This window comes from Puntigrus tetrazona, unplaced genomic scaffold (assembly GCF_018831695.1).
Source record: "Puntigrus tetrazona isolate hp1 unplaced genomic scaffold, ASM1883169v1 S000000223, whole genome shotgun sequence".
NCBI lineage: Eukaryota > Metazoa > Chordata > Actinopteri > Cypriniformes > Cyprinidae > Puntigrus > Puntigrus tetrazona.
In genome coordinates this window covers 785,003-802,500 of record NW_025047891.1, presented here as the reverse complement: position 1 = coordinate 802,500, position 17,498 = coordinate 785,003, and the positions used below count along the sequence as shown (strand labels likewise).

The 17,498-nt window shown below is 38.5% G+C and overlaps 2 protein-coding genes and 1 non-coding gene across 6 annotated transcripts in view; 1 reads left to right on the top strand and 2 right to left on the bottom strand.

The window, feature by feature from the left end:
- eps8a (epidermal growth factor receptor pathway substrate 8a) overlaps positions 1–956 on the bottom strand; it is a 33,770-nt gene extending 32,814 nt beyond the window's left edge. For 2 of the 3 annotated variants that reach the window (XM_043230734.1, XM_043230735.1), the window contains exon 1: positions 789–956. The gene's annotated coding sequence lies outside the window, so the exon portion shown is untranslated. The remainder of the gene's footprint in view (positions 1–788) is intronic. The other variant, XM_043230736.1, reaches the window with a different exon arrangement.
- Positions 957–2,495: 1,539 nt separating this feature from the next.
- trnam-cau lies at positions 2,496–2,567 on the bottom strand. Its single transcript has one exon. It is a non-coding gene; the product is annotated as a tRNA-Met (tRNA).
- Positions 2,568–2,983: 416 nt separating this feature from the next.
- Positions 2,984–15,691, top strand: tbk1 (TANK-binding kinase 1). 2 transcript variants are annotated; one of them, XM_043230779.1, is made up of 21 exons: positions 2,984–3,079; positions 3,855–3,960; positions 4,121–4,261; positions 4,934–5,063; positions 5,967–6,148; positions 7,054–7,214; positions 7,934–8,044; positions 8,115–8,294; positions 8,486–8,682; positions 8,761–8,819; positions 9,152–9,243; positions 9,943–10,044; positions 10,144–10,222; positions 10,888–11,009; positions 11,899–11,975; positions 12,050–12,089; positions 12,178–12,279; positions 12,914–13,010; positions 13,087–13,187; positions 14,252–14,323; positions 15,274–15,691. In XM_043230779.1, exons 2-21 carry the CDS (start codon positions 3,874–3,876, stop codon positions 15,323–15,325), a joined length of 2,184 nt encoding a protein of 727 aa, XP_043086714.1. In that variant the 5' UTR covers positions 2,984–3,079; positions 3,855–3,873; the 3' UTR covers positions 15,326–15,691. The 2 variants fall into 2 exon arrangements, with proteins under 2 accessions (XP_043086714.1, XP_043086715.1); XM_043230780.1 differs by lacking the exon at positions 2,984–3,079 and adding an exon at positions 3,602–3,740.
- The last annotated feature ends 1,807 nt before the right edge of the window (positions 15,692–17,498 follow it).

Here is a 17,498-nt window from a genome sequence, read left to right as displayed (position 1 = left end):
TTACCGTCAGCCACAATTTCGCTTAAACATTTCCTGGGAAGTTCATATTTCAATAATTTAACAACTCATTTGCATGTATACAGTTCTCTGATGTCGGTTAGTTAGCACACATTTGAATGGTTTAATTAAGCATTAGCATTTTATCAACTCACAAACCCTCCATTAAGACCAGTTTGCGAAACCCTGGTGATATTTAATGCTTTTTATGATGTTGGAATATAATTTCTGTGTCTGTTGCTTTTTTATTTCACATTTGCATATATCTGATGCTTTTCCAAAATAAATTTGTATGTTATTATGATAATAAACTGCAAGCAATCTAACAGTTACCCAGCACTGTGTATTCATAACATCTGAATGAAGCGGTGATATAAACAACTGCAGTAAAGTCAGATTCGGTCGCTTAATATAAACGTATAAACGGATATCCATGTTCTGGCAGTGACATATTAGATCTGATCTCAGCGATGTAATGACAACATCTGATCTCAGTGATGTATTAGTGAAGTCTGATCACATAATAGCGCACAAATATTACAGACGCGTGCGCGTGACCGGCTCTGCCATGGCAACCGGGACAGTATTTACCGCGCGCAGCCGTTAAACCAGCGAACGGAACGGAACCGTGATCAACACTCACAAAACATAACACACACCGCAGCACACCGAGAACGAGCTGTCGCTTGTGTTCACACGGAGAGAACATTTACAAACACCGCAATCTACAACATACAAGTGCGCGCGCGCGCGTGCGTGCGCGTGTGTGTGGTGTGTAAACACACGCTCACCTGTTTCTGGGTTTATTCCGGCTCTTACCGCATGGCAGAAGCACAAACACACACGACCCGCCAGGTGACTGTGACTGTCAGTGAGTTTCTCGGTTAAATGACAAAATGAAGAGCGGCTCGCGTGAGTTTGAGTCGCGCTCCGCCTCACCGACCCCCGCGCGCGCGACCCGACAGCGCCTCCACGCGAGCGCGCGCGTCATCACACCTGAGCGCGCAGGTGAACGTGCCTTTCGAATTAATGACAGCTGTGTCTATCTATCTATCTATCTATCTATCTATCTATCTATCTATCTATCTATCTATAATAATAATAATAATAATAATAATAATATCCATTTATGACCATGGACAAAAAAAACGGTTATAAGGATCAATTTTGTTAGGATTGGTCAGGACAATACTTGTCTGAGATACAATTATTTGAATATCTTTAAATATTGAAACAATCCAAAGTCGTTTAAAATCATTCAAAGTTTTACGAATCAATGTATTATGTATGTTATTGATAAAAAAAAGTTTTGACATATTTACAGTAGGACATTTACTACAAAATATCTTCATGGAACATGATTTTTACTTCTTATTCTAATGATTTTTGGCATTAAAAGAAAAATGTATCATTAGAAAATGATTATTACAAATAAATGTAACTGTAATCAATGTCCTCCAAGCAGCAGAAATCCTCCAGAGACTCCACCAAATAGAAAATGTGTTTCTAAATTATTATACTCTTAATACAGGAAATGAAGGATTTCACAAGTGAGAGTAATCAGTGCTACTCTAAGATGAACCTTTCCTGGTTTCATGTTTGAATCTACAGTTAAAAACATTCAGAAAAGTAGTTAAAACATAATCAAATGTGATCAGTAACATTACTTGAAATATAAATTTTTTAGATAGGGTAGTCTATTACATTTCCAAAGTAACCTACTTAACATTACAAATAAACCATAAACAATAAATAAACACACTATTCTCAACCTCTATATAACCAGCTGGAAATATGAAACCATGCTCATTTCATGAATATGATGATAAAAGCGATTTATTATTGGTAGTTCAAACAAAGCAGAACAAAAGATCTACTGGGATGTGTTTGACTCTGGGTGTGATGGCCCTGCTTTAATCTTGATGAAAGCCGTTCTTCTTCTGTGCTAATATTTCTTTTGAAAACGGTGAGCACCGCCTTAATGTAAATCATTAATAAGCAAAAGATTTCTGGATCATTTCTGGTATATTGTGTGTGTAACTAGTATTATTAGAGAGCAAAGGAAAATTAAGCATGATTTTAATTAAAACAAAAAACTAAGAAAAAACATGTTAACAAAGTTTACGTGGTTTACTAAATTAACCATAATTTTACCATAATATTTGCAGTAAAACTCTGTTTGTGCAAATAGTAGAAAAATAATGCTTAAATATAAAAAAAATAAATAAATGTAAAAAAATACCATTTTACTAATAAAACTATGGTTAATTTTCACAAAGGGTGTCATGAAAATTTTTAAATAAAAGCGTAAGTAAATATTTTAAATGTACATCATGTTGCAGTACAACTAAAGCAACATAAAAACAAATAGCAATATAAACTGTAACTATGTATTGTTTAAGTAAAATTATTGGTAGTGGTTTTTATGCTTTCACTAATATACGTGCCGTTCATTTATGACTTGTAGTTAGTACTGTTTTACAAATAAATTAAAAAGCTAGCAGAGGATGGTTTCGATCCATCGACCTCTGGGTTATGGGCCCAGCACGCTTCCGCTGCGCCACTCTGCTCGCGGTGCACGAGCGAGACTTCCGCTGCTTATCAACATAGAAACACCATCAGCTGTCATGCTACGGAGCAACTATTAGAACGATGATATCACTTATATTGGTTACTTAAATTACGTTATAAAATTTCTGGAAAGATCTTTCTGTAAAAAAAGAAATATGTAGTATAAAAAATAACCGTCGTTTTTGCTCTCCTCTACTATTATGATATTTACGGTTGCACAAGGCCGTGTTCGCAATGGAACACTAGCATACTACTTAGCGGATATACTTTAATGAATAGTGTACGTACTTTATTAAAATATTGCGTGTAACCTTGCACGAAACGATAGCGCATAACGTTTCGCGCGGCAAACAATCTCAACAAAACCCGCATACTCTCACAGCATTCACACCGCAGAACTAGTACGAGTAGTACGGTAGTATGGTGCGCGGTATGGAACACGGCCTGCGTCTGTCGGCGTCTCTCATGTGATGAAAACACGGAAAACGGAAGAGGCTTTCGTGCTCTCGGGGTGAGAAAATAAACATCAAATACTAGCATAAAATACATCTCATAAAGCCCATACAGCGCTCATGTCATCTAACTCTTATTCGTAATCTGTCATCGCTGTGTTTGCGTTATGAAGATAATGTTAGACGCACCAATGCAATGTTTTGATACAAGTGTATTTATTTGTTTATTGCATAGAAATAAAATATTAAGTCGCACGCTCGGGGCTAGATATTAGTCGGTTTTTATCATTCATATCTCGAGATCGCGTTGATAAACCTCTTTCTCTGTCCGATATTTAACGCACTTTCGTTTTCGCACGCTTCGGTGTCACAGACACCCATAAAAAAAACGGCCCGAACCTCCCGATTCGTTCCCGCTTCTGCTTTTTAATCTGTCTTTTAAGTGATTTTACTCTAGTTTCACGCGAAAAGGCCGAAAGGGTCACGCGCTGACGCGGGAAATTCCCGCAGCTCCGTGACGTCACGGCGCCACTCAACCCCGCAGCTGATTTCACAACATCCTCGTTTCGGCGTCAAACACACTCACGTTATCTTCACGTTAACCGCGAGCACGCTGGTGCTAAATGCCACTGTTCTTCAGGAAACCGAAAGCTAAAGCCTTGCGAGACGTTTACGCACAGCTGGGCTCCCATAACATCAGATGCTATATCTGTGCTATCTGTAAATATACTATAGTGTGTATAGTGCATATGCAGTTGTTTCTGCATTTGATTTGCGTTTTCAGAGTTTGGATTGACCCTCATGAATATGTCATTTATGTTAATGCGTTTCCAGGTGAATCTCTAGAGTCATCATGCAGAGTACGGCGAATTACCTGTGGATGATGTCCGACCTGCTCGGTCAGGGAGCCACGGCCAACGTTTACCGCGGCAGACACAAGGTATCTATGTGTTTATGTTGATACCACACTGTCCTACAGTCTGGACCTCCCTCGGGTGGATTTTGATTCAGTGACAGTGAATCTTTCGAGTGATTCGTTTGCATTTTACGCAGCTGGTGTTCACTTATTCGCGATTGGAAATCTCGCTGTGTTTCTGTAGAAAACCGGTGATCTCTATGCGGTCAAAGTCTTCAATAACTTGAGCTTTCTGCGTCCGCTCGACGTCCAGATGAGGGAGTTTGAGGTGCTGAAAAAACTCAACCACAAAAACATCGTGAAGCTCTTCGCCGTTGAGGAGGAGGTGAGACGGACGCGGTCTTATATAAAGCAAGAGCTTTTCCAGAAGTGGAAATGTGCTCACTCTCAGTTTGTTTGTTTCTTCATCGGGACTGGAGAAACGTCTCTGCAGTGAATGGGTGCCGTCACAAACAGCTGATTAAAAACTCCACAATAATCCGCATCTGGACGAAGACAAAAGCTAACACAAATCCAGCTTTAAGACATATCTAACTATAACCAGAGTCTATAATCCGTAATTAGAGCGATAAAGTGTTCTGGTCTGAATCAGGAGAGAAATCTGCACAGATCAAGCGCTGTTTACAAGCAGAAACATCTCTATACAAATATGTGATCTTTCTCACCGGAGTAAGAGTTCTTATGCATTATGGACTCGTATTTTAGTTAGAAAAGTCTTAATGCTGTTTGGACTCTCATTCTGGCGGCACCCATTCACTGCAGAGCATCCATTGCTGAAACATTTCTCCAGAACTACTACTACTTCAAAAAAAGTGTCTGTTGTTTCATGATGGTATTGATTTTCTGCTTCTTTTTTGTTTTCCGACTCCTCCCCGTTTTACTTTCACAAACGCATAACACCTGTAATACCTGTTTGCTCCAAACTACGAGCATCACAGGTCACCGTTTTGTGTTCGTGTCATTCAGAAACGCACTGATGGCTTTTTTGAATGTTTAGTCGAACACGCGTCATAAGGTGTTGGTGATGGAGTACTGTCCGTGCGGAAGTCTCTACACGGTTCTCGAGGAACCGACGAACGCTTACGGGCTCCCGGAGGACGAGTTCCTCATCGTTCTGCAGGATGTCGGTAAGTAGATTAGTGTATTCAGGGGAAAACGGTTCTATCCATTGTTAAAATGTTCTTCGGGCTAAAGGGCCGTTCACACAGAAAGCTACTTTTCCGTAGTTTTTCTGTGTAAATGCGCTGGACTGAGTGTTGCGCTCGCATCTCACGTCTTTTGCAGCGCTGTGTCGAGTTAAAAGCATTTCATCTTTTGCACACAGCGCCACTCATCAATGTCAGTTACAGAGCAAAGAACCAATCAATCAATCAATCAATCATTTTTATTTATATTGCGCTTTTAACAACACAGGTCTCTCTTTCGCAGCCATTAGTGATGTTTCAAAACAGTGGACCAATCAGGAGAGCCCGGGGGCGGGGCAAGTGTAGCAAGCTTTTGTGTATGGTAGCAAGTTTGCATCACAACTGTTTTATTTGATGCCAGTATGGCAAAGGAGACATTATGTAGTGCAAATATTTTTTAAGCCATTAGTTAGGACTTTTTCACGTTTTTTTAGATTTACTAATGTGCTGCTTTTCAATCGTTTTTCTATGTATTGTGTTGATGAACGTGTATGAGCGTTGCGCTCACTTCTCACGTCTTTCGCAGTTTCTCATACGTGAGTGTCATGGTTTTAAGCTGTGTCAAGTTAATTTCAGCTTTTTAAACACAGCGCATCGATGTCAGTTCCACAACAGTGGACCAATCAGAAGAGCCTGGAGGCGGGGCAATGTTGCAAGCTTTTGTTAATGGTAGCAAGTTGGCATGGCAACTGTTTTATTTGACGGCAGCCTGGCGGAGGAGGCGTTCTGCACCATGCTTTTTTTTTTAACAAACCATTTCATCACATTTTTAGATGCAAATAATGTGCGAACGGCCCTTAAGAACATTTCTGAGTTTCTCAGTGCTGCTGCTGGTGTTTGTGACAGTGGCGGGAATGAATCACCTGAGAGAGTACGGCATCGTCCATCGAGACATCAAGCCCGGGAACATCATGCGTGTGATCGGAGAAGACGGACGATCCGTCTACAAACTGACCGACTTCGGAGCCGCGCGTGAGCTGGAAGACGACGAGCAGTTCGTCTCGCTTTACGGCACGGAGGAGTATCTGGTGAGCGGAGGATGATGGGAAACCGAATGCGATCAGTAAACCTCCATCATGCGCTTTCTGATAGAGCGGCATTTATTACACAGAGACATAGTTCACTGAGAAAAGATGGCAGACGACGTAATCACTCAGTAATGAAACTGAAGAGAATGACTTCTCAGTGAACTACGGCTCTGTGCTGTTAATGCTGTTTTTTTTTGAAAGCGTGTGAAAACACAACATTTATTAACATGTTATTTTGATAATAGCCCCCCGTTATGCCGTTTTTAATGCTCTTAAAATTTCTTTGGGAGAGTCCTACATGCTTGCAAGGTGCAAAAACACTTTTGCTTCCTCAAAATATGTTTAATATCACCTCATTTTCTAGCGATTGCCAGACATTTGTTCGAAGCAGTTCGGTCTCTTAAACCCCTCCCTTCTGTGAGCCTACTCTGCTCTGATTGGTCATTGACAAAATTACGTTTGTGGGCGGGGTCAAGTTGTTTGTGGGCGGCCTGTGTAGAACATAGGTGGGAATTATGCAAATATGTCACCATGTGACGTGTAGCCGTTACGGAAGTGGGATTTGAATTAAAAGACTCGTTTTGGCTGTATAAAGTCGATTCCTTATTTTGGGAGACAGTAACTACTAGGTTTACTGTTTTGCAGATCGTTTACATTCACACACAGCTGCAATACACACTGCATGAAAGGCAGTGATGCACATGGCATAATAAGGGCACTAACTAATATAATGAAATGCCAATCAAAGCATGCTAACAAAAAATAGGATTTTTAAAAAAAAATTTCTCTGGCCTATTTACAGAACCCCTGCTTCAGTGGCAACATGCACGTGATAATCGCTGTTGTAACTTCATTGCGATTTATCGCGCAGCCCTAGAAAACGCCACACCTGTGTGTTTTTGCAGCATCCTGACATGTACGAGCGAGCCGTGCTGAGGAAAGACCACCAGAAGAAGTACGGCGCCACGGTGGATCTGTGGAGCATCGGAGTCACGTTTTATCACGCCGCCACAGGCAGCCTGCCCTTCAGGCCCTACGAAGGACCACGCAGGAACAAAGAAGTCATGTGAGCGCCGTCAAACACACCTCACACGCTTGTGACCGATTCGAGAGTTCAACTAGTCAACTTCTCTTTATTAACCACACGGATAAAGAAAGTTTCAGCGCGCATGGCGTAAACGTAAAGCAATGAAAAGATTTGTTAAACGTCTTTGCAGAAAAGATGCGACCGCAAATATGGTATGTATCCTGGATATTTAGAAATAATATAAAATAACAAAAAATAGAGAATCAATTGAGATCTTTATGTTAGTTACCAAACAAAAAGGCTTAGTAACTGTATGGTTATTGCTCACATTATGTGATCAAAAATAAAAATAATTAATAATTTCACTGCTATTAAAGTTTAAAATTATTATTGTCTTATTTAACATGCATTAAATGTGTATGTGCAAATTTGTAAATTAAGTATGTGTGTGAATGGTTTTTATGCACAAACACGATTCATCAATAATTAAACTAAATTTGACGTAAATTAAAAAAAAAAATTTAAAATCAATTTTAGCCAGTTTAAGTAAATTTTTGGTTATTTTTTAACCGAATCAAAATAACCTTATACTGCAGTTTCATTGAGATTAATTGAAAGCACAATAAAAAACAAAAAAAAACAAACTTTTTGATAAAGTTTAAAAATGGACTTGTCTGTTTTTGCCAAAAAAAAAAAATATATATATATATATATACCCTAACCTAGTTTGGCTCAGCTGATTGTTGTTGCTCTGGCAGGTATAAGATCATCACAGAGAAGCCGCCCGGCGCAATCTCGGGCCATCAGAAGTTTGAGAACGGGAAGATCGAGTGGAGCTCAGAGATGCCGATCTCCTGCAGCCTCTCCAAGTGAGTCCGAGTCTGCAGACCGTCTGAAGCCTTTAGAGAAGCGCGTCTGATGTGTGCTCGTGTGTCTCAGGGGTCTCCAGAGTCTCCTCACTCCGGTGCTGGCCAACATCCTCGAAGCAGACCAGGAGAAATGCTGGGGCTTCGACCAGTTCTTCGCGGAGACCAGCGATATCTTACACCGCATCGTGGTCTATGTGTTCAGCCTTCAGCAGGCCACGCTTCACCACGTCTACATACACACATACAACACGTGAGACACACACACACACACACACACAATGCTTGATTGCTGATCCCTTTCACACGCTACGATGATGCACTTTATATAAAATTTATGTTTGCAAAACAACGAATTAGTTTAATGCATATTCGACATTTGGAAGCCCACAGGATTTAAAATGCAAATAAATAACACATTTATTTGTCGTTCTCTCCGTCCAGGGCGAATCTCTTTCAGGAGCTGCTCTTCAGACGGACCAACATAACGCCGTCCCACCAGGACTTTCTGTACGAGGGCCGCCGCCTCGTCCTCGACAACAACCGGCAGGCTCAGACCTTCCCCAAGACCTCCAGAGAGAATCCCATCATGCTGCTGAGCAGAGACCCCGTCAACACCGTGGGCCTGCTGTTTGAGGACCGTGAGTCCGACTGAGCTTCAGTGTCGCCGTCTTTGCTAATAGCTGTGCTTGTTTGCTAATACCGCCCTGTGTTTGCAGCCAGCCCTCCCAAAGTCCAGCCGCGCTATGACCTGGATCTGGACGCCAGCTACGCCAAGGTAAGAAACGACTCGGTCGCACAGAGCCTTCAGGAGCTCTTAGGGATAGTTTTACTAACAGCTTGCGTCTTTTGGCGTTAAAGGGTCAGTTCATGCCATTCTGTCATTAATTACTCACTCTAATGCCGTAAAACCTTTGAAACACAAATTAAAGCGCTCCACTTATGGGTTTTGAGAGTCCCCAACTTGCTCAGCGACTCCCAAAGGATTCGTTTAACGATTGATTTTTTCAAATCCTCCGCCATCTGCGCTGTTTAGTAAAACTGGCCTATAATGCGAGTTTGGTCGGAAATGTAGTTGATTTCAGATGCTGTTGCTTGGTTTCTGCTCAGACATTCGCAGGTGACGTGGGCTATCTGTGGAAGACGTCCGATTCTTTGCTTCTGTACCAGGAGCTGGTGAGGAAAGGCGTGCGAGGCCTGATGTGAGTTCACGAATCAAACGAATCAAAGCGACTGAGTTGATTCACTGTCGTCTTCTGCGGAGCTGCTTTACAGATGATATAGACCTTGTCATAGTTGGGGAAAAAAAAGCAATAGTAAATCAAAATGAAACGAGCTGCTTTAAATTGAATTGGTTTTATAATCGATGGCCTTGACAATCTATGAATCATTTTTAATCATTGAACTGAATCAAAATTTAGCTGAACTGGTCTGAATAATGTTACTGTTGTCTTCCGTAGAACTGCTTTAAATTGAATTTGTTTCATAATTGACAAGTTTTTCATCATTAAACACTTGAACTAATTAAACATTAAATCATTATTGGATCACTGAACTGAATCAAAATTGAACTAAACTGTTCTGAATAATGGCTCCATTGTCTTTCGTAGAGCTGCTTTACAGCTGAAATTGAATTCCTTTTATAATTGATAGAGTTTTCAACATCAACACGTATAATGAAGTGATTGAACATTAAACTAAACATTGACTTTGTTTTCTGTAGAGCTTCTTTACAACTAAACTGACAGTCGTACGACTGAATCATTGACCGAACTGAATCATTCTAAATATTGACTCTTCTGTAGAACCGCTTTACAGCTTTGTTATAGCCTCATCACTGTTATTTTCCTGTTTGTTTGCGTGGAGCGGTCTGTAAGCGCTATATGAACGCTGTGTTTCAGCGAGCTGATCAGAGACGAGTACAGTGAGACGGCACACAAGAAGACGGAGGTGATTCACATGTGCAACTACTGCAGCCAGACGCTGGAGCGAACCGAGCAGCTGTGAGTGAGGCAGGATTCAGACGGAGCTCCGAGCCGGATCTCACCACATCTTCACCTTCCCTGTGTGTGTGTGTGTGTGTGTGTGTGTGTGTGTTTCAGGTGTGAGGTTCTGATGCAGGGAAACCTGCTGTCTGCGGAGTACGATGAGATCCGGGACACGAGGAAGAAGGTGATGCGGGTGAGACGCTGATGATTCTTAATGTCTCATGAAACCCCTTCAGCTAAGAAATCCCAAGTCATGAAGTTGGGTTGCAAGAAAAAAAAGTCTTGCCAAGTTGCCAAGTCTGCTGTTTTCCCATTTTACTTTACCGCTGTCAAAGGAAACGCAATAACATAATATTTAGTTGCTTTTGGGTGGGTTTTGTTGAGAAAACCTGGCAACCCTGGGCTGCCGTTAAGTATTCCCCTTAATTATTTCTACTACAAAGTCCTTAGCAATAAATTTAAAGGACCAAAAGAGTCCTATTGATATATTTTCCTATCGTAAATATATTAAAACCTCCTTTTTGATTAGTAATATGCATTGCTAAGAACTTCATTTTAACAAATTTAAAGGTTATTTTCTCAATATTTTGGATTTTTTTTTGCACCTTCAGATTCAGACATTGATGTTTATGACCCATGGTCACATATATTAGCATAACTTGTTGTTTCTATATGTTCTGTTTATTGTGAGATGTAGTAACCATAGCAACTGTGGCACCCATTGCCACGTGTTGCCAGAAACTACAATGAAACACTTTTAATATGCACGCTTATGCACTCTTATTACTCAAGTCAAAATACGTGAGGACTTTTATGCGACCGTGAGCTCTTCGTGAAAGCGTGTTCTGCTCTGTGCAGCTCTCCAGCTCTCTGGGCTCCATGGAGCAAACTCTACAGGACATCAGCAGCATGTTCCTGCCGGGAGGAAATCTGAGCGATACGTGGACGCAGCAAGTGGGAACGCACCCGGACGACAGGAAGTGAGTGCTTCAGCGTTCATTACACTGGAGAACCAAACGTCTCGTTTCCTCAAAACAAGCGCCGTGCATAACAATGCAAAAAATCAGGTTCTTCCTCATTGCATGCGTCTTGTTTTCCAGTTAAAAATATCTAAACTTCCCTAGCAGATGCTTTTATCTGAGTCAACTTAAACAAAACTAAAATTCTGGTTACTTATGCAATAAACCTTAGCTGAAGGAAAATAAAATGAATAAAATCGGTATAAATTTACCAGAGAAGCAAAGTGACTAGGTATTAAGTTTTATATATAGTATATATAGTTATATAGCAGTATATCAAAATGAAACTTAAAACAAGAACAAATATCTGCCAGTGGGATCAAAGTTAATTTAGATAAAACACCTTAAATTATAAATTATATAAATTTTGCTAATTAAATAAAAATGTTTGCATATTTGTACTGGAGAACAAGAGAAGAAATATAGTTATTTTAGTATCATTGAGATATATTAATGGTTAATTTTTATACATTTTAGAATCTTTTGTTAATTTTAAAGTTTTACCAGTTTAATTTAGTTTTTATTAGTTTCTGTTGTTTTAAAATATGGCTATAAAGTTTTAGCTTTATTCATTTTAGACCATCAGGATAAACTAAATGAAAATGAGCAAAGTAGCCTTGGAAACATGCTGATATAAAAAAACAATATTTAATAAATTTAATATATAAATATTTTACATTTCATTTTTATTTTATTTCAGTTAACATTTCTTTTGTTTCAAGTAATAAAAAATATTTTTTATGATTTCCGTTTTAGTTTTTTTTTGCTGACTGTAATAGCCCTGAGAAAAATACAGGAGGAGAACATAATTTTTTGCAGTGAACTCAGTTGAAGTGTGTTTCTCGTCTAGTGTGGAGAAGATCAAGGTTCTTCTGGACGCCATCAGCAGCATCTACCAGCAGTTCAAGAAGGACAAGGCTGAGAGACGTGAGTCTGAGAGCTCCTGAGATCTCATCGGCGCTCGTTGGCTTCTTGTGTGTTTGACCTTCTTGTCTCCTCAGGTTTGCCGTACAACGAAGAACAAATCCACAAGTTTGACAAGTGAGTATGGTGTGTGTTCGCTCTGACTGAAGAACTGAACGCATGTGACGCAGAATCACCGTGACACGGACCGCTCTGCTTTCTGCAGGCAAAAGCTGGTTCTTCACGCCACCAAAGCGCGGGCGCTCTTCACAGATGAGTGTGCCATGAAATATCGCCTCTTCATCTCCAAGAGCGAGGAGTGGATGAAGTAAGAGGTTCTCGTTCGGCGGCCTAGAGCTCGCCGAATCTTAAACTCGTGGATCTGTTTACTGAACATTGTTTTTCGTTATATTGCTGTCTCGGTCTGCTTGAGTTCATGTGTTAAAGCATGTTCACACTGAAAATACCTATAACTATAACTATAAAGCGTCCAAACCAAAGGATTATGGGTAACTAACATCCAGTCAGCGATGAATGCATTGGCATCCGCGCAAATGGACTTTACTAGCATTCATACATGCATGAAATGTATTTTTATTATTATTTTAATCGCGCTGCAATTTTGTGCTTTAAAGCAGGATGAATTCTGATTGGCTGTTAATGTTTTTATCATTCATCAGCTGAACACAAATATGATCTGCATCGTTGTAATTGTGGTGCGAACTCTCTATTCTTGAATTCGAACGACTGCTGAAACATTATAGTTTTTGTCATTAGTGTGAACGGGCCTTTACGGTGATTTTACCACAGGTCAGTAACCGCGGTAAAATCCCTGTCACATGACCTCTCGCACGCGCTGTCATTGGCTCTTCTGCTGTGTTGCCATGGAAACTGCGTCCGAGATGTTCTGGAGAGCCGGCAGACGCGTGCACAGTGACTGATGCATGCACGTCTCCTTACAGGAAGTTCCATCACGTGCGGAAGCACCTCCTGTCTCTGACCGCTCAGTTCAGCAGCATGGAACAGGAAGTGACCCTGCTCATGCAGCGTGTGTATAAAGTGAGTAAACAGGAAGTGCTGTGTGCTTAGCTGCGCTGTAAGGCAACGCAGACGCTAACGGCTCTCCTTTGTGCAGCTGCTGGAGCTGTTACCCCAGAAGATGGTGCCCATGACGTCTGGAGGAATCAAACCGCAGGCGTACCTCAGTCCCAACACACTGGTGGAGATGACGCTGGGGTGAGAGTCCAGATCGTGACGGACTAACAGCATCATCCTAGCTAACTGTTTTTGGCTCCTAAGAATGTTCCCTGTTGGTTAGGCTGGAACGTTCTCCTAACGTAAATAGAATGTTCCGGGATGATCGTGTCAAATCTCTGTAAAATCACTATATATATATATATATATATATATATATATATATATATATATATATATATATATATATATATATATATATATATATATATATATATATATATATAATAAACATAATTCATTATGCAATAAAAAAATTTATATTATCTGTCAGTAAAATGAAATAACCAATAACTTTCTAAAATTCTGTTGAAGATAGGATAGACTTCACTTCTTAATTTCATCTATTTGAATTATATTATCATAATAATGCGATTTATAACATCTGGTCGACTATTAGGAGCATATAATAATATAATATTATTAAATATTAAATATATAATATTAATAATATTAATAATTTAATTGGTTTTTTTAAAACACATTTGCTGTTTCAAATGTTTTAAAAAAAAACACTACACATTTTATTGTTACCATTATTTATGCAATGCGTTAAATCTAAATATTTCTTTCTAAAGGTAATTTTTGTAACACATTTTTTACGGTTATTACAGTATCAGGTGCTTATTAGCTTGCATATGTAGGATATTAGTCGCTTATTAATCACATATTAACGCCTCATTCTACATCACTAATCCTAGCCAACAGGTAAACCTAACAACTACCTTACTATTAATAAGCAGCAAATTAAGATTTTATTGAGGGGAAAAGTCGTAGTTAAGAGTTAACAAGTGTTACCTACTTTTTTAAATCGTTTTTTTCTTATTTGTGATTAATCCACAGTTAATTGGATTAGTTAACCATTGTGTAATTAATTAGATTGAATATTTTAATCACTTGACAAATTTTATTTTAGAAATTAGCATAGAGCTATAAAGAAGCAGGTGGCGATGATAATTAGGTCTGTGTGTCATCTAACAACAGGCGCAGAATGGGTTAAGTTTTAAAGTGAAACTCACTGCCATAAACATAATTCTGCTTGACAGAATGAAGAAACTGAAGGAAGAGATGGAAGGAGTCGTGAAGGAGCTGGCGGAGAACAACCTGTTCCTGGAGAGGTGAACCTTTTCTATAGCGCTTCATACAATACACAAACAGTGTGACTGTTACAAAACAAATCAAATGTAAATCAAATTCAGTCTCGGCTCCAGAAGCCATTATTCAGATCGATTCAGATTCAGATGATTTGGGGTTTTGCAGTACACACTGAATATTTGCAATGAATCATGAAATGAAAAGTACATGGAATTAGTTTCATTCATACTCTCCTCTGGAGGGCGCACTCGCTCCGAAACTCTAGAGGAAAGACTCATAAAAGTAATTACTTTCTGGGAAAAACTGCCTCTGTTATTACTGTAGCTGATAGAAATGCAGAGATGTTTGGCTGATAAAACATGAGAAGAGTTAACCTTTTAGTGCGCCACAATATAACGTTTGTGGAGTTATTATAAGGACAGATTATATTTATAATGCAGTGCTAATCAATCAATCATTTTTATTTATATAGCACTTTTAACACCACAGGTTGCATCAAAGCACTGTACAGTATAATGACAGGGATGTATAATGACGAGAGTGAACAGTTTGTTATTAAATGCAGAGAGTCTCTGGAATCAATTCGACGTTAAATCACTAGAAGTTAAGTGTCCCCAACCAAGCGAGCCAATAGACAAAGCTTTTAAAGTAATGTCATTTCTCGAGTCTCTTCAAAGATTTGAATCATTTAATCACGACTCGCTGTTTTGAATCCCTTGAAATGCTGGTAACCCCCGCTGGTCAACATCTCAGCCCCAAAACAGCTTTTAAAACCGGTTGCAAACGTTTTTTACAGAAATCAACAAATCACAAGATGGCAGTGAACATGACGTGTCTGTGTAACCTGTATCGACGCGCAGGCTTTGCTCGTTTTATGGAGGGCTTGTGTAAATGGCCGTGATAACGGGGTGGTGTTAATGATGAGAAGAACCCCTCAGCGATGTGACTGAATGCAGTGCGGCTTGTGTTTCAGGTTCGGGACGCTGACGGTGGACGGCGGGATCAGGGCCGTGGATCGAATGTGAGGCGCTCGTCTCTCTCGGGTCGTCCCGGCGGAAACGACACGCTCTATTAGCTGTACATATGAACAGAATGTAAATAACGCGCATCTTAAACTTGACTTGATTTTAATCTTGCGTTAATTCTCTGAATGTCAAACTACAGTTGCTCTTAACTCTGAGTAAGTGAATCTGATTTCTGTTCTGTTCCCATGAAAATGAAGTATATTCGCCGTTACGATCCGTCAGCATCCGTGTTGGTGAACGTTAGCGAAGGACGGTTCACTGAAGCACAAGTGTTTTCCTTCAGTCGGTGTAAATGAAAGCACTATTTATAGACTTTAATGTTTGTTTCTGTAAATGAGTAAAAAGAATCGCTGGGTTCCGATAAAACCTGTTTCTGGTTTCTCACACCTTCACACCATGCGTGTACCCATGATGCTCTGCTTCTGCCCACAGAGATCCTCGTGTAGTTCTGTACAGACACGGTATGATCGACGGCTCGTGGTGGTTTTTAGCTGGTTATATCATTTACATTTACATTTCGAAACGCTTTTAGCCACGAAGTGACTCAGAAATGTGACATAAGTGCTATAACGAGTCTCAGTTGGCTAAATGGATTTTAAATTAAATAGTTAAAAAGAAAAGAGATAGAATAGAGAAGCTAGTGTTAATTTTATATAAAAAATAAATAAAAATGCATACACACACACACACACACACACACACACATATATATATATATATATATATATATATATATATATATATATATATATATGTGTATATATATATATATATATATATATATATATATATATATATATATATATATATATATATATATATATATATATATATATATATATATATATATATATATGTATATATATATATATATATATATATATATATATATATATATATATATATATATATATATACATATATATATATATATATATATATATACATATATATATGTGTATGTGTGTATATATATATATATATATATATATATATATATATATATACACATATACATATATATATATATATGTATATATATATATATATATATATATATATATATATATATATATATATATATATATATATATATATATATATATATATATACATATACATATGTATATATGTATGTGTATATGTATATATGTGTATGTGTATATGTATATATGTGTATATATGTGTATGTATATATGTGTATATATATATATATAAGAAAACAAGCAGTAAATGATAATAATATACAGGGATTTGCAGCTGCACTGGAAAAATTGACAGCAGAGGTCAAAGGTCAGCTGAAAATTTGGTTTCGTGATGTAAGCTGCATTAGCAAGTATTGTCCTCTCTGCTTCTCTCAGGGCTCGCTGACGATGATACAGTTGTCAGTCGCCATGACAACAGACACAAAAGCACAATCTCCTCAGCAGCTGTTGCCATGGCAACACTCAGACAACAGCTTCAGCGGGGCAAACATCCCCTAACAGACGTGAAAAACGTGACGCTCATTTACATTCATATTCACTGACGTCAGAGCGAATAAATAAGCATCACAGTCACCGGAGCGAGTGTCCTAACGTGCTCATAATGACATCTACCTACACATATCTATGGTAATATCTAATAGGAAGGACTAGATAATTAACTAAACATTGTTATATTGAACCTTAACTGAACCGGGGAGCTCTCAACGCCTTGAAATCTTAGTGTAGATGACAGAATTTCACTGGCTCGATGTTTACACAATCAGTGAGCAGCCAATTGTTCCCATAAGAAAACACGCTTAATAATGTACAACTGAATATTATACCAATGCTATGGCAAAGAACTGAATTAGAGAGAACTTAAAGGAAAACAAGAAGCCAAAACTTAATAATAATTTTTTATTATATAAAGCTGCGTTTTTGCTTTTTCAGTTACTCAGCGTGTTTCTAAGGTATTATAGTAATTAAATACTTTTATTTTACAGTTGTTTAATATAATACAATTAAAAAAACAATACAATTACAGTTTCAGTTGTGTAAAATAATCAGCTCCATTACCAAAGACATAAAAAAATTACATTTTAAATTTGTGAATAGGATATACATCATATAATACGTGTTTTCCGTATGTATTAAACAATAAATTAATGAATAATATAATCTAGGGGTAGTTTGATCCTCAAACATCA

Excerpts from the sequence above, each read along its gene's own strand:
- tbk1 (XM_043230779.1), top strand. The coding sequence starts at position 3,874 with ATGCAGAGTACGGCGAATTACCTGTGGATGATGTCCGACCTGCTCGGT. Across the intron at positions 5,064-5,966 it reads CATCGTTCTGCAGGATGTCG|TGGCGGGAATGAATCACCTG; the intron begins GTAAGTAGATTA and ends TGTTTGTGACAG. Across the intron at positions 14,324-15,273 it reads AACAACCTGTTCCTGGAGAG|GTTCGGGACGCTGACGGTGG; the intron begins GTGAACCTTTTC and ends CTTGTGTTTCAG.